Here is a 15,800-nt window from a genome sequence, read left to right as displayed (position 1 = left end):
GGTTCTTGCTGTTATTATTTTGAGAATGTTCAGAACATATCTCTAACTGAATTCATTTATTTCCTGAATATCTCATGGCTCTTTGTTCTTAAAAGAGACGTCTCACTTAAAATTGACACAACCGCATTTGTTCTTTCCTGTTCTTTAGAAAATCATGCTACAGTAGGTCCCTGCCATGCTTATTTGCATGACTTAGGGTATTGCCAAGTTGGCACGTCAGAACCCTCTTCTGCCGGTACCTTAAGGAAGAAGTGTCCTAGGGTTTTGTACACCAATACCGCCGGTATAATTTCTATGAAATGTATGTAAGTTCTTACGCATTTCTCCTTGGCATCAAGCTTTACAGTTTCAGTTTCAATCTCTACACGCCCAGAGTTTAACAATGGAGGAAAATGTCTCTTGTCAAGCAATTAGTTTATTCCTACCCTTAGAGATTTCTCTGTCCTCAAACAGGGAATTCACGTGGCTCAATTCTTTTTTATAACCCTACGGTTTTCCTACAGTGACACCCCTGCTATCAGCTTTTCCAAACCTGCGAGGATTCGGAGTGTACATCCCTTTCCCGTTTTTCTTTTAAATGCAGATAGCATGAATCAACCTGTTGTCATTATTATTAAATTGTTTTTTTTTTTTTTTAGAGTTATAGCTGCACAAAGTTACTGTTACAATTCTCAAGTTCTATAAATGACACAGACTTAATTAGGCACAGCAGTTGTAATTTTCCGTACCTGTCTATTCGATGTTCCAATATTACTGCAACAGAACTGCTCACCTCTGCTTCCTGTATTGTGGTGATCCGCGTAGTCCTACAGAAGCGAAACTTTCTCTTGTCTTCCGCTTCCAATTTGCCACCCAACCTCGAGATTCGTCTTTCGGGACCAGAATCTCTCCCCCGTGCTCTCTTGCAGGACCACTGTCCTTGGCAAGATATCTGCACCTAGTGCTTGGCTATCTGGTCCTCACCAGACTTAGCCATATTTTTCTTTTTTTCCTGTCCTCACAGCACAGACTAACTCCCCCCCTTTCCTGCCTCTTTTTTCCTCTGGAAACCTTTCCAGTCAGGAGGGGTAGTTAGGGTTGCACCCACTGCAACAGTTTTTCCCAACTTCCCCTCAGAAGTTGCTAGCATTTTTCCAAGAAAAACATTTCTTATCTTATTAAAGAAATAATAAAAATATTATTAAATTCCAAAACAGTTAATAATGTCATATTCAATTTTTTTTTTCTAACCACAGTAAAGCCAAATATTTACATTTCCTGGAGGGCATTACATTTCCTGTTTTAGCTTCTTAGCAAACGGATTTCTTAGTAGGTTATGAGGGAATGGAGCTACCTTCATCCAATATATAGTTTATAAAGATGTGACAGTTGCATTGGCATGGATTTGTGTAGTTGTGTAAAACACAATCTTGTGAAAAACTATTACATGTGGATATAACGCTAAACCTGAGCATTCTGCGAGTAAAAACTCAATACATAAAACTGTAAACAAAGTTGTATTTCTCAATCCATTAAATTGTATATGAAATCGTAGTGTCACTCAATCCATAGAACTGTATACTGTAATGTCACATCTACAAAACACTCCGCACATAATTTTTCACTCCATTCAGTGCTTAAATCATGTGTGAAAGTTAAACTTTTGGATCTTCAACAGTATGTTATTATTGTAAATATTGGACTGATATTTTTTTTTACCTAGAGAGGGTAAAAGGCATTTATGTCGGGATACCTGTAGATCTATTCACTGAACATTCAAGTTGGGTAGAAAAGTTAAAAAGTTTTTATTTCTTTTTTATTTTAATTTAAAGAAACTGGTTAAAATTATTTGTATATATAATATTCCGAACAACCAAATAATCAACTAATTTGGCACATTTTGGTGTTTTAATAAAAAATAATTGCAATCAAAACACTAAACACAACGGGATCTAGAAATATAGCCTTTATTTATATTAATAAATGTAAGTGGTACATGCCCATACAATAAATCTCAAGCCATTGCAATGACATACACGATTGCTTATCAAAAAGAGAAGAAAAATTTACTAAAGCACAATCGTGGACCCTGGATGAATCCACCAAACAAAATAACACCCACTGGTTTTTTGTCCCTGGGATCAAACTAAACTAGCCATGCCAAGTTCTCAAGAAGAACACAACAAGATAGATAAAACCCGAATGATCCAATGCCTAGCTCCTATCCCCTTTTATAGGCTTGATGGATTCTCTAGAAGCCTTATTTTATTATTTCCCTCGAAAAACGAAGGAAAATACTAGGGGCAGTTACCATGGGAAAATACCACAGTAAATACCATGGGTAGGTTTCATCCATTTTGACCATATCCAAAAAAGGAATATTACAAATCCTCCCGCCCAAAGATTGCTTGCCCTCAAGCAATTCACTGCTATCCACAACAAAAGCATTGATACCAAGATCCCATACAACCTGGTGTGCTATTCCATACCTCCATGCTAAATGATCTTGAATGGATCCTTCAATCCCTGGATCCCAAAAAATTCTCTGACCAATCCTACCCCCAATGGATTCTCCTGGATCCCAATGCCACCTAAGTCTTGGGACCTTTGGGTTACAGTACCATCTCTGCCCTCCATCGCTGCTCGTGTCAAAGGGCCCAAGCTGCAATATGTCCTTGGTTGTGAGTATCCTCCTAGGAATCAACCCATCAATAGAGTACCAACTCATAATCTCTCGCCAATCCATGCCTTGGGAAGGATGAATACCTGCAAATCTACTATGTTGATGCTGCTCGATGCTCAACTCATGCTGTTCCAATCAACTCATGCTGCTCCAATCGTTCACCCGACATGATGCATTTGGAGAACTCTGCCCTGCTCTTCCCAGTGTATAAAGGTGGATTGGTAGTGTTGCAAGCCTCATCTATGTACTCCTGTAGAGGGTTGCTCTGTAACTCCCAACTGTACTCCTCTTGTTGCCTTGTGAAGGACTTGAGTCGTTCCTCAACATTAGACAACTTGGTCATTGATTTTGCACATATCCCTATGAGCTGCTTAATTTTTCTATTCTCCTGTAAGACAGTATCTCAAACTGTCCAGAGTCTCTGTGCCAACATCATAAGATATGTCTTGAAATGCATGATCCTTTCCCGAAATTCCTTTATTGGCAATTCTGGTGCCCTGCTAAATTCTTTTGTATCTTTTTGCACTGGTTGCTCAACTATCATAGCTCCAGCTTGAACCTTTGACCGACTCTCCAGAAATGGTTCATCCTGCATACTATATTTTTCATGCTGCTCATTATGATCATGCTCATCATACTGGCTTACCATCACTGACTCCTCATTTAAGTCTCCTTGAATGTCTTTTTCCTGGCCTTCTCCACTTGTGGGGACAATTTGTTGTCCATCCTCTTTGGTTGTCAGACATGGATGCACTGGTGGACTCTTATTTACACTTGATTGCTCATGCTCTTCATGGATGTCCTCCTGGAGATCTATGGACTCAGTTCTACAAGAGTCTACCATATTGTTAGGAAGAATTACCTCCTTCCTTTCTCCATGTACTTTGTCAAGCTGACTGATTATCCTCGGCTTGTAATGCATGTCTTTCTGAATAGCATTGTGCTACTGCTCACCATTTGTACTTGACTGCTCAGATCCTTCAAATGAATCGTCATGGTCTAAAGGAATTACCTCTGGTTATGTCATTGTTGCCTCCTTTCGATCACATGGACATGAATGGTTAAGTGCCCAAGATCCCTTGCATACAAAGCATAGGCTTTTCCTCCTTAGTTCATTCTTGCTGTCTCCACAAATCCTTGTTAGTTCCTCCTTGGTCAACTTCATTTTAAGTAGTTTGATGTTTTGTTTGACCAACCCCTCAACTAGTTCATTGGCAACAGGTGACACACTTATCTCATTCCTTCAAATGGCCAACAATTTGGACCTTAATTGTTTGCAGATGGCCCTATCTTCTCCTAAGATTAGGGACATGATCTTTTGCATGTCTGTTTTGACAAATTTTGGATGAGATGTTGTAATGCAGGTGCAAAAGCATTGGAGCATCTAAAGGATTAAGTCATCACATTCTAGATCCAGCGTAAGTATGACAAATCTGGATTTTGCCATGCATTCTAAAATTTTGCATCTACGAAAAAAGGTAAGATGGGTGATATTGTCCAATCCTTGGAGGGCCCCTACCATTACTTGAAAAATCCTCCTCATGATGTCATCATTGTAGGGCGGTAGTGGCGCTGTTAAGGCTAAGATTTTACTGAGACAGGCGGTGACTGTGAACAGTTCGCGCCCAACTTGACCCTTTCCAGTCTGATGGCTTCAAGGCCCAACTTGACCCTTTCCAGTCTGATTGCTCTGTGAGACATAAAGCTATGTATAATTGGTCTAACAGTGGGAGGACATCTTTTGACTTTGCTCTCTGCATTTTGGATCCAAGTTCAAAGAGACACTTTCTTTTTACATCTTCTTTTCGGATATCCTTTGACCGTTGAAGGATAACATGGATCTTCCAAGAGAAAGGCCTATTGTTCTACTCTTGCTTCTGATATGTAAGTAGTTGCCATTTTTTATTCGCAAAAGTATCGTAGCCTAGAGAGCCCGCTGATATATTACCATGTTGATTCTTGAACATTTCCAAAAGTAAAGTGATGACATTATGGCTCAGCGTTCCTTCTCACTTTTCAACACCCTTTACGAAATCGATCTATATTGGGCTTGAATCTTTAGCCTCTATAGGTAAATTGAACACCTGCAACAACCAATGATGTGGAAGAAATCAATCCCCAAAAAACATAATAATTATTTTTAATGCCAAAAATACTCTCTTTTCTCTCTCTATCTTTCTTTCTCTCGTCTTATATATATAAAAATATATATGCATATATACAACCACAATAACCAAATTAAATAAGAAAAGGATTACAACTCAAGATACTTCAACACCAACTAAACATATTCCTTTACCCAGATAGTACATCCTTATTTTGGCGTTGTCTCACAGATTAGATATTGTAGTTTGACTTACCCTCAGTTTTGATTTCGGACTTCTAAAATTCTTAAAATAATTTTATAAAACAGAACTGAGTGGGACAAATTCCCATCGCGTAACTGACTGTGGTGATCATGAATGCGGTGCCTCATCGTTGAACCTCCACCGTCGTGCTCCGATACCATCCAAAAATGTGAAGCATGCCCTTCTCGGCTTTGAAGATAACGACTTTGAAAATAGTTACACAGCCCCTTGCAACTCAGACTTTAATTAATTTAAAGTTCTTTCTCACAGCTCAGCAAAGGAATAGACTCGACCGGATAGAAACTCGGCCCCTTGCATGATTAATTCAACCTCTTTCAAGGGTTCAGTCTGATGAAAAGTATGCTCTGATTCCACAGCTACAGCAATGACTTTCACCACCACCGCTGCCTCATTAACGCGTTTAGGAGTCATTGTCCTTTACTCAAGGGAGCAATACGCCTCTGCCTATTAGCGGTGCTCTAAGAATCACCCTTGTAATGAGCTCTCAGTAGGCCGATGATAGGACGCACGGTATGTCTCTATTCTGACAAGAATGCGGACGTGGATGCAGAATATAAATTCTTTTATAAATGGATCTGAGTAATGGCTCAATCTTAAATAGATCGATCACTAATAGGATCGATCTACACCTTGGATGCCACTTGACTCCCCAGATTCGATCTTTAACAACATTCTTCTATCAAGCGAAATGGAAAGAGACTTTCGGCATCAATCTCTAGTCTCCACAATGATGATCAAAGCCGCTATGATGCCACACCCTTCCACCAATTAGTTGTCTGTCCACAAATTAGTTGTCAGTGGACAGTGATGATTTCGCTGATTTTATTCAGCCAATTCGATTTTGCATACTGAGGGACGGCATGCAGGTGACAGATACTGCGAGAAGGCTGACGGCTTCAAGCAATAACCAGATTGTCGCTCGGCCCTTTCCGATCACCCTTCTATCGTGAAGATCAACACTCTGACGAGTAAGGCTTTACAACCTTCAACCCACTGTTCTTGTTTCCTGCACAACGTATAAACAACCCCGCAACATTACAATAATGCGCAACCAGGTTTGATTCGAGCGGTCTCAGTACCGTTAGTGACCCGCTAAAAATGGATCAACCTTCTAGGTTTCGATTAGATCTTGGCCTCCCAATTATTAGATTCTGCATAACACACCCAAATCTAACGCTTTTTTTTTCGATGGCCTCTTGGCCCGTCTTCCTTTACAATAATGCTCGCCTTCTATTTTCACGGCCCCTTCCTTCTGCAATAAAAATGATAACCTTCGAACCAAGGCAGAAAACTATCTTTTCAATCAACAGAAAAATTAGACCAACTACGGTGATACCTAATACTGGAAATGCGGGCTAGGGTGAGAGTAAATCTCATCGAAGTTTGGTGCATATAACTTTCAGGCCCCATTATGCATAGCTCTGATACCACTGTAATATTCTCAACAACAAAATAATCAATCAATCTGACATATTTAGGTGTTTTAATTAAAAATAATTGCAATCAAAACACTGAACACAACAGGATCTAGAAATGTAGCTTTTATTTATATTAATAACGGTAAGTGGTACATGGCCATACACCTTTGCAATGGCATGCACAACTGTTTATCAGAAAAAGAGGTCAAGTTCTCAAGAATAACACAAGAAGATAGATAAAACCTGAATGATCCAATGCCTAGCTTCTATTCCCTTTTATAGGCGTGATGGATTCTCTAGAAGCTTTATTTTATTATTTCCATCTAAAAATGAAAGAAAATACAAAGGCCAGTTATCATGGGAAAATACGATAGGTAAGTTTCATCCATTTTGACCATATCCAAAAAAGGAATATTACAATATAGTACTACTAATAATAAATATTGTTAAATTTTAGGATGGTACAAATGATAAATATTGTCATATTTAAGAATAGACGTTTTCTAACTATTTTTAGTTTAATTGGAATTCTTTGAGAAAAAAAATGAGATATTTTAATCTAGATTGTGGAAAATTCACAATTCAAAATTTGAAAATTCAACAGATCTTTACTAATTTTAAACAATTACCTAGACAAACTTCAAAACTTATAACAAATACAATAAACTAGATCTCGATCTCAATAGAATGTAATCAATAATGCCTTTTCCATCCTTTATACACAGACATTTGATTACACATCTTATTACAACCCGTCAACACCAAAGTAAAGGCAGATATCCAACCATATATCTCTTAAATATTCTAAACTTCATTTAAGTTTATCTTGGTTCAATACCAAATTATCTGAGGGCCACTTGTTCATGGGGAATAGATCTTGCATGGAACCAAAACGAAGGCAGATATCCAACCATGTATCTCTTAAATATTCTAAATTTCATTTAAGTTTATTTTGGTTCAATACCAAATTATCTGAGGGCCAATTGTTCATGGGGAATAGATGAATGAGAAAGATCTTGCATTGAACCAAAATGAACTTTGAACTTCGTTTTGGTTCAATGCAAGATTCAGGCTGTTATCTTATTGAGGTTTATTTCGGTATGGTTCCTGCCTTAGATTTTGAAGTTTAGTTTTGGCTCGGTTTACGCTAAATTCCAATGAGATTTAAAGTTCACAATATCTTGAGATTTAAAGTTCACAATATCTTACTTAATCCGACGCGAACGGCTAGAGTATTGTATGATAGAGAAGACTGGAGCATTTGGGAAAGCATTATATATGCAGAATCAGGAAACAGAGGCACGGGAGCAGACAGTAAACTTCATCGCGCAAAAAGTAAGCTACCAAATCTTGGTGTGAATCTTAACCTTTTATTGAACTCACGGCCAGTGCACAAAGAACATAAAGATTGAAGACATGACAGTTAAATTAAATAAATTCAAAGGAAGTTCTGCGGAATACCATTGCAAAGCACGAGTAATGCGAGAAGGATCAATTCCTTTAAAGGACACGCCTTTTGCTTTTCCTTGCGTTCCAACTTGCAGCCCGGACAATTCTCATAGTACTTAACATCCTTCGTCAGGAGCGGCTCGCTCTGCTCGTCACAACTGGCCATTCTTTCTTCAAGATCAAAAGCTCAGAAAATACTGCGATAAATCGCTGAAATGCGGACCGATTTTCGCAGGTTTCTCGAAGTTTCAGTGAGAATTTCTTTCGGAGACTAAGCAGAATCCTCGCAATCTAGCCTGTTTTCATGGTGTTCAAAGTTTCACTGCCGGGTTTGACCGACCGTTGCAGAGGCCGCCCACTCTCTCCACGCAAAACATGCACGCAGTGCCTACCGGCTTTCCAAATTGACAGCAGAGTCGACGGCTTCCCCTATTAGACAACATAGCAAAATGCCATCCCCTATTAGACAACATAGCAAAATGCCAGAAACAGTTGTCTCCCCTTATATAGCCAAAATCTCAACTTTTTTTTTTTTTTTTTCCAGAACAGCCAAAATCTCAATTTTTTTTTGTTTTCAGAACAGCCAAAATCTCAACTTTATTTCTCTTAATCATGGCTCTGTGATTTCCAAACCAACTCAGTTGTTTTTTTTTTTTTTAATTAATTTGGATTTAATATCAAGTTTTTATAAAATACAATTATTACATTTACGATTATATATATATAATGGCTGGAACAATTGGTTGCAGTTCTGGTCTTCTTTCTCAAAAGGACTAGACAGTTCTTATTTATTTATTTTTTTCCAAAAATCCTTATATGTATAGGTTTTTTTTTGTATTTTATTAATATTACATATTTTATATTTTATTAATATAAGAAATTTTAATTTTTAAATAATATAATTTTTAATAGGATGATCGTTAGAAAATTAGTTAAAATATAAAAAATTATTTTTTAAATAATATAATTTTTAATAGGATGATGGTCAGAAGATTAGTTGTTGAATAGTATTTTTTTATTCTTAGGTTTGGTGTTTTGTTTTGTTTTCTATTTTCTTCTTATATTTGTTTATCCTTTATTTTTTTATGAATAATTATTTGATTTTTCTAGTATTTAATTATCAATTTTTGTTATTCAAACTTTATTTTAATTTATATATACTTAAATTTATTTCTAATTTATTAAATATTTTATTATATTATATTTTGTCCCTAACTTGAAATTTTCTTAATCATATTATAATATTTTATTTTTTTCCATTTGATTATATATATATATATATATATATATATATATATATATATATATAAATATATATAAATTTTATTATAACAATTTATGTTTTAGAATTCTTCCCTTTTTGTAATTTTCATGGGCTTCTTTTATGTTTTATTTTTTATTTTACTTTAATTATTATTAATTTTTAACATTATAATATTTAATTTCTTTTCACATTTTCTAATTTTAATTGCTTCTCATATATATTTTTACACAATTTATTTAATCTATAATGTCTAGTTTTGGATTTAGCCGTTACATCATCTTTATCTTGATGATCAACCACAGTAAGGTGGTTTGAAACAGTTCTACCTAAAAAAACTTATGTAATTTATCCAAAAAAAAGTTACTATGTTTTATTTTAATATTTTTATCTTTATAATAATAATTACATATAAAAATGATTTTAATTACATTTCTAATTAATTAATGTGAAAATAACTTTAATAATTTTATTAAATGACATATAATTAAAATGAATAGTTAAATGTCTTCGGGGTAGCTCAATTGGCAATGGTTATGGAAATGAAGTCTCACCGAATTAGAAGCCTTAGGTTCAAATCTTATGCTATAGAAATTAGATTTATGTGATGGATTTGGAAGACATATCTCTAAAAAAATAATTAGGAGTAAAATAAATTAAAGATATTTTTTTATTTAATTTTATATAAATAATATTATTTATTATTCAAATATACAATTTTGTTAACTAGACCTAAAAATATCTTTATAAAATTAGTGTTGGTGTATAGCTCTACAACTTTTAAAAGCATTTCTTACTGGTTCACATTGATCAACATTGTAGTAATCAACAAATTTCTAAATTGTGATTCAAAACTATTGGTGAAAAAACCACAAGGTCATTATAGTGTTCTTAGAATGCTAGCTTGTAGATCTTCCATAGAAGGCCAACTAAAAAGTGAAATTTACAAAACATGGTTTGCAGGCAAGCTTAAGGAAATGGGGTTAAGCTTAGAACCTCATTCACTTTAAGGTGTATTTTTGTTAGATGGACCTCCTCATTCTACCTTCTTGTTGTTGTGTTTATGGACATGAATAAATAATTTGGAGTGAAAGGTTCCCAGCATATGATAAATCATTTTCACAATAACTTGGGGTTTGATGTTAGATTGAAGACAACCATTCATGAAGTGGTGCAGAAAAATGGCAAGTCACCAATGATAATGAGATAAGTCACCAATGATAATGATATCTTGAATGCTTCTCTTCTGAGTCTTTCATGAGGTGGTGTAGAAAAAGGGCAAAGTCATCAATAATGAGATCTTGAATGCTCCTCTTAGTAGCCAGAGATAGGTCTTTTCTTGGTTGTCTATGGTAGTTCCTAAGATTATTTCCATTGATCATTAAGGTGAAAGATCACTCTCCAAAATAGTTTTTTCCCTAAAATCTCGTAATACAAATTTGGACTTGGTTGTCTATGGTAGTTTCTAAGATTATTTCCATTGATCATCAAGGTGAAAAATCACTCTCCAAAATAGTTTTTTCCCCAAAATCTCACAATACAATTTTGAACAAAAATATAATTTCTTATTATTTAAAATACATTTTTGAATTCATAAATAAATTCAATATCTTAAAAAACCTTCAAAATACTTAAATTAAATAAATTAAATACATTTTAATTAAAATTATGCATAATGAAAAAAATCAATACATTCTATATTATGTTATCATTATATTAACTCATGATGAATATACGTTAAAGAAAGGATTTTAAATATAAATTATAGTTTTAAAAATTAAATATATTAAATGATAAATAGATATGAATTTTGCTTATAAAATAAAAATAATTAATTAGTTATATAACTGAAATAAGTTTTTCAATAATCTCATCTTATTATTATGCGAAGTAATAAATACATTAGATGTAAACTTTAATATGTTTTTTTTTTTTTTAAAGGTTAAATATAGGTGTTTTATAATTTTTTTAATATAAATTATATTATTTATAAATTAAATATGATAATTACTAATAGTTGTTTAAGTTTATGATAGTTGTGAGTATTTAATTAAATTTGTATATTATATATATTTATAAGTAAATATTTTAAAATTATATCACTTTTAAATTAAATATGATAATTATAAATAGTTGCTTAAAAAAGTTTATGAAGGTTACGAGTGCTTTTAAATTTGATAGTGGTTTAAATTTGTATATTAGATAGATAAGTAATTTTTTTTTCTCTTTTATCTCTTATTGTTTAGTTAAAATTTATATATATATTATTGTTTAGTAAAATATTATATCTATATATATATATGTGGGGTGGCAGGAGGGAGAGGGATTCTTATTAATCTCGAAGGAATCATTGATCTTAGTTATGTTTGGGGGCTAGGCCGGAAGACTAATAACCAAGATGAAGCTTATGGAATGCTCCTCGGACTAATCCCGGCACAAAGAAATGGGATAAAAAATATTAAGGTGTTGGGAGACTCCATGATCGTTATAAGGCATATGATTTACACTTCAAAGGCTAAGATCTCTAACTTGAATCAAATCATTATGAGAGCCCAGAACTTGATCCCTTCTTTCGACTCAGTGACCTTTTATCATGTCTTGAGGGGAAATAATCAGGATGCTGACAGATAGGCTAATAAGGCAAGTCATCTGAAGGAGGAAAAATGTGTAATAAAAAATGTCATGAGCACGACGAAAATTCCTTAAGAAAATGAAGAGAGTTATATGTAGGCTAGAAATAAAGCCTTAATGGATAGATATGGATGCAAAAAAGTTGCATCTAGCATACCATAATGATATAAAGCCACCCCCTCTTCTCCCCCTAGTTCTCTCCCATATTCCTCCCCCCTCCCTTCCTATCCTTTCCCCCATCCCCCCCGCTCCCCCTTCCCATTTCTCCCATTCCCCTCCCCTTCCTCATTACCCTCCCCTTCCCCCTTCCTTGTGGTCCCTTCCCTTTCTAACCACCACCTTCGCGTTATAACCTCCACCTTGGGTTCCTCCTCCCTCTGTCGCATCACCCTCTGCAAGCTCCTACCAGCCATGTGGACTTGTGGCAAGCTGAAAATCCAGACTCGCTCGAATCATAGTGTCCCATGGAAATTTTGTACAACACCTTTTTCAAGAATGATGTTATATATCTGACCCAGAAATATAAGATAAGAGAAATAAACCCAAGAAATAACAAGATTTGAACATAGAATAGAAATGCTTCTTTATTAATATCAAACCCTTAAGGTAGGGCAACACCTTACATTCACTCCTTAAGGAAGGAGAACACTCCACAAGCCATATGCCTGTTCATACAATAATTCCTTGACATCTCTCAATGGGGAGTCTCTAGCCTCTATATAGGCCTCATACATACAATACCATGGGTCATTACCATGGTTCCCTCAATACCATCTATCTAATACCATGGGCTTATTACATTATTGCTAACTACTTGTGGTCCCTTACATGATACGGGTTAACCACCTTATTTATTACTATGGCCCATCCCATTATTACATTATTCCCTTGGTTACTTCCCTTTGTACCCCATATTATCCCCCCTAAGTATACTACATTCCACCCCCCTTAACATGTTTTGTCCCTGAAACACGGGAAGAACACAAATAATAAGATCTACTCAAAAGAGTAGTCCACTGGTACCATGCACGTGCATCTAGCCATCCAAGAGAAAGGTGAACCCCCGATCCAGCTGGTGCCTCGCTCGCTTGAGATGGAAGTTGACTGTGGCGGTTCTTCTGTGTTGATGTGTAGTACGTGGATTGCTGCTCCTCTCTATCTATCATGTGGGGGTTGTTGTCCTTGTGGCTAATTTGTTGCCATCTTGTTGGTTGTTTTCTTGCGGGGTGATGTGGGTGGTGATATGCTGAAGTTTTAACCCACGGTGTCTTTTTCTTTAATTCACCACCTAATGGAGCCTGATTGGTAGCTGGTACATGTTGTGGCGTCTTTTGTTGTTGCTTATCTTCCAATATTACTTCAACCACTAATTCCTCATCTGATGTATCTGTACCTGTAACATTTTCTGCTTCAGCCTCCTTGGACTCTACCTGTACCTGGTTTGATGTTTGTGTTTGGTTGTCGACTATCAAGGGCTCATCATCTGATGTGTCAGTCCTTGGAACATCTTTTACTTGGGTCTTAATGGAAATATCCTACAATGTAATTTTCTTCTTTTTATACCAGAGCTTCAGGAATTTCTTCTGCACATTAATATTGATAGTACCCACGGATTCCATCCAAGGATATCCTAAAACAACATCCATGTTATCCATATATGAAGTATAAAAATCACCATGCAACACATACTTATCCATAGAAAGCTTCAAACCCTTATAAACTTGCACATCCTCATCATTAATCTGTGTGTTTTCAATGTGTTTTGCTGGCAGTTGCAATTTTTTTGCCAAATTGACATTTATGAGATTTTTCTTGCAACTAGGATTTATAGACACAATGATCTTCTCCTTCTAAATCAATCCATGAACCTGTAATAAGGATATACCAGTAGGAAATAACCCCACATGTTTCTCCTTATCTTGTTTTCTAGCATGAGACCATTTTTCTAAAAGAAGTTCTTCTAGTTTTTCATGAGGAAGTCACACCACTGAATTGTCAAGTGAGTCCCACCATTTAGCAGCCTCATCTTTTAGATTAAATAGTAGGCGACTTGTCTAAAATTGTTTGCATCGAGATTTGTGATATTCTATAAATTCTTCAATAGTAGGACCCTTATCGTTCCCTGTAAAAAATTCCTTGCTAGAAGCCATGAAGGTTTGGAAAAAAATTCATGTACTTGGCTAAAATTTGAAATGGCCACAATTTCATCAATATTACTCAGAATCCCTATTATGACCTGTTTTCGAAAATGGAACAACCATTCTGCATCTTCTCATGTGGTAGAAATCCCAATCTAGGCACTAGAATTTCCTATTCGCATTGCAACTGTCCCACCGTCACAAAAAATTTATGAAAAAAACGTTGATTTTAAATCAGCGATATTTCCCTCATCTGGACTCCGATTCGATTGATTTTTTTTTTGAACTTGGGTATTTTTTCACAAACAATCCAGATCTGCAATTAGATTTTGCATCATGATGTCCAGATCTGCGCCGCAAACTTGCTGCCCCGAAAAAATGTCTTCACCCCCACTGATTTTTAAATCAGTAATATCTCCCTCATCCGGACTCCGATTTGGCCTTTTTTTTTTTTAACTTGGGTATTTTTCACAAAGAATCCAGATATGCAATTAGATTTTGCAGATTTTGCCCCAAAACGTATAGATCTGATCTGCAAACTCGCCGCCCCAGAAATGTTTCTGCGAAAAATTAAAAAAAAATTCTCCACTTTTGCCCAAGAAAGTGCTCTGATACCACTTGTTATATATCTGACCCAGAAATATAAGATAATAGAAATAAACCCAAGAAATAACAAGATCTGAACATAGAATAGAAATGCTTCTTTATTAATATCAAACCCTTAAGGTAGGGCAACACCATACATTCACTCCTTAAGGAAGGAGAACACTCCAGAAGCCATATGCCTGTTTATACAATAATTCCTTGACATCTTTCAATGGGGAGTCTTTAGCCTCTATATAGGCCTCATACATACAATACCATGGGTCATTACCATGGTTCCCTCAATACCATCTATCTAATACCATGGGCTTACTACATTATTGCTAACTACTTGTGGTCCCTTACATGATACGGGTTAACCACCTTATTTATTACTATGGCCCATCCCATTATTACATTATTCCCTTGGATACCTCCCTTTGTACCCCATATTATCCCCCCTAGGTATACTACAAATAAGTCACTGCATGCAACCTCATTGTTTCGGCCCTGGTTATTAGAGAATTGGGCGGTGCAACACCTCGGGCGTTTGCAAGGATTTGAGTTTTACGGAACAAAATTTAATTCAAGACCTCAGCAAAATCAGGCTCACTTGTGGGAGAATTGTGGGAATGACTGATAGAGATCAGGAGCTTAGTAGGAAATTAATGGAGGAAAGTGGATTTATGATGGAGTACTCATGGGATCTTGATTGCAACAATCTTCTCGCTCATCGTTGCATCACCTCCAGGTCAGGCAGCAGGTATAAAATGCAAACCAGTATGTGGATTTTGTATGTTTTAAAGTTTGAGAGTGAGACGGTGGCCTCTGTGAAAGCTTGGTGGCTAGATCTAAGGTTGTTATGTATCAGGATATGTGTCATGGAGGCTGGGAATTATGTTGTGAACAGTCGAAATGAGGGAAGGAGGGTCTGTCTGTCCGAGGTTTAGAAGAAAAATCAAGAAATTCTGAGCATAATTGGAAGGTTGTGGGTGCTCGACTTGGAATACTTCATGATAAAGGTATGAGTAATAGCTCTCTGGATTTTGATTTCTTTGAAAATTGTGTATACGGGAAGCAGAATCGGGTGAGTTTCCCCTCTGGTGGTAAGAGGGCGAAACATATATTAGAGCTTGTGCACAGTGATGTGTTTGGACTTGTGAAGGTTCCATCACTAGGTAAGTCTGTGTACTATGTATCATTTATAGATGACTTCTCAAGGAATACATGGATATATTTCCTTAAGAAGAAATCTGAAGTCTTTGATAGGTTTAAAGAATTTAAGGCTCT

General features: G+C 35.7%; 1 protein-coding gene across 1 annotated transcript in view; it reads right to left on the bottom strand.

The window, feature by feature from the left end:
* The window catches only part of LOC149167286 (protein ZINC INDUCED FACILITATOR-LIKE 1-like), a 588,984-nt gene extending 580,671 nt beyond the window's left edge, over positions 1–8,313 (bottom strand). Inside the window, exon 1 of the mRNA XM_089431495.1 lies at positions 7,911–8,313. Coding sequence (XP_089287621.1) covers positions 7,911–8,064 — 154 coding nt within the window. The 5' untranslated portion in view covers positions 8,065–8,313. The remainder of the gene's footprint in view (positions 1–7,910) is intronic.
* Between the last annotated feature and the right edge of the window lie 7,487 nt (positions 8,314–15,800).

This window comes from Pinus tabuliformis, chromosome 5_1 (genome assembly GCF_031772625.1).
Source record: "Pinus tabuliformis cultivar Carrire ecotype Pingquan chromosome 5_1, CPIR1, whole genome shotgun sequence".
In the NCBI taxonomy this organism is placed as follows: Eukaryota; Viridiplantae; Streptophyta; class Pinopsida; order Pinales; family Pinaceae; genus Pinus; species Pinus tabuliformis.
The sequence above is the reverse complement of the archived record's forward strand: the minus strand, read 5'-3'. Positions and strand labels throughout refer to the sequence as shown.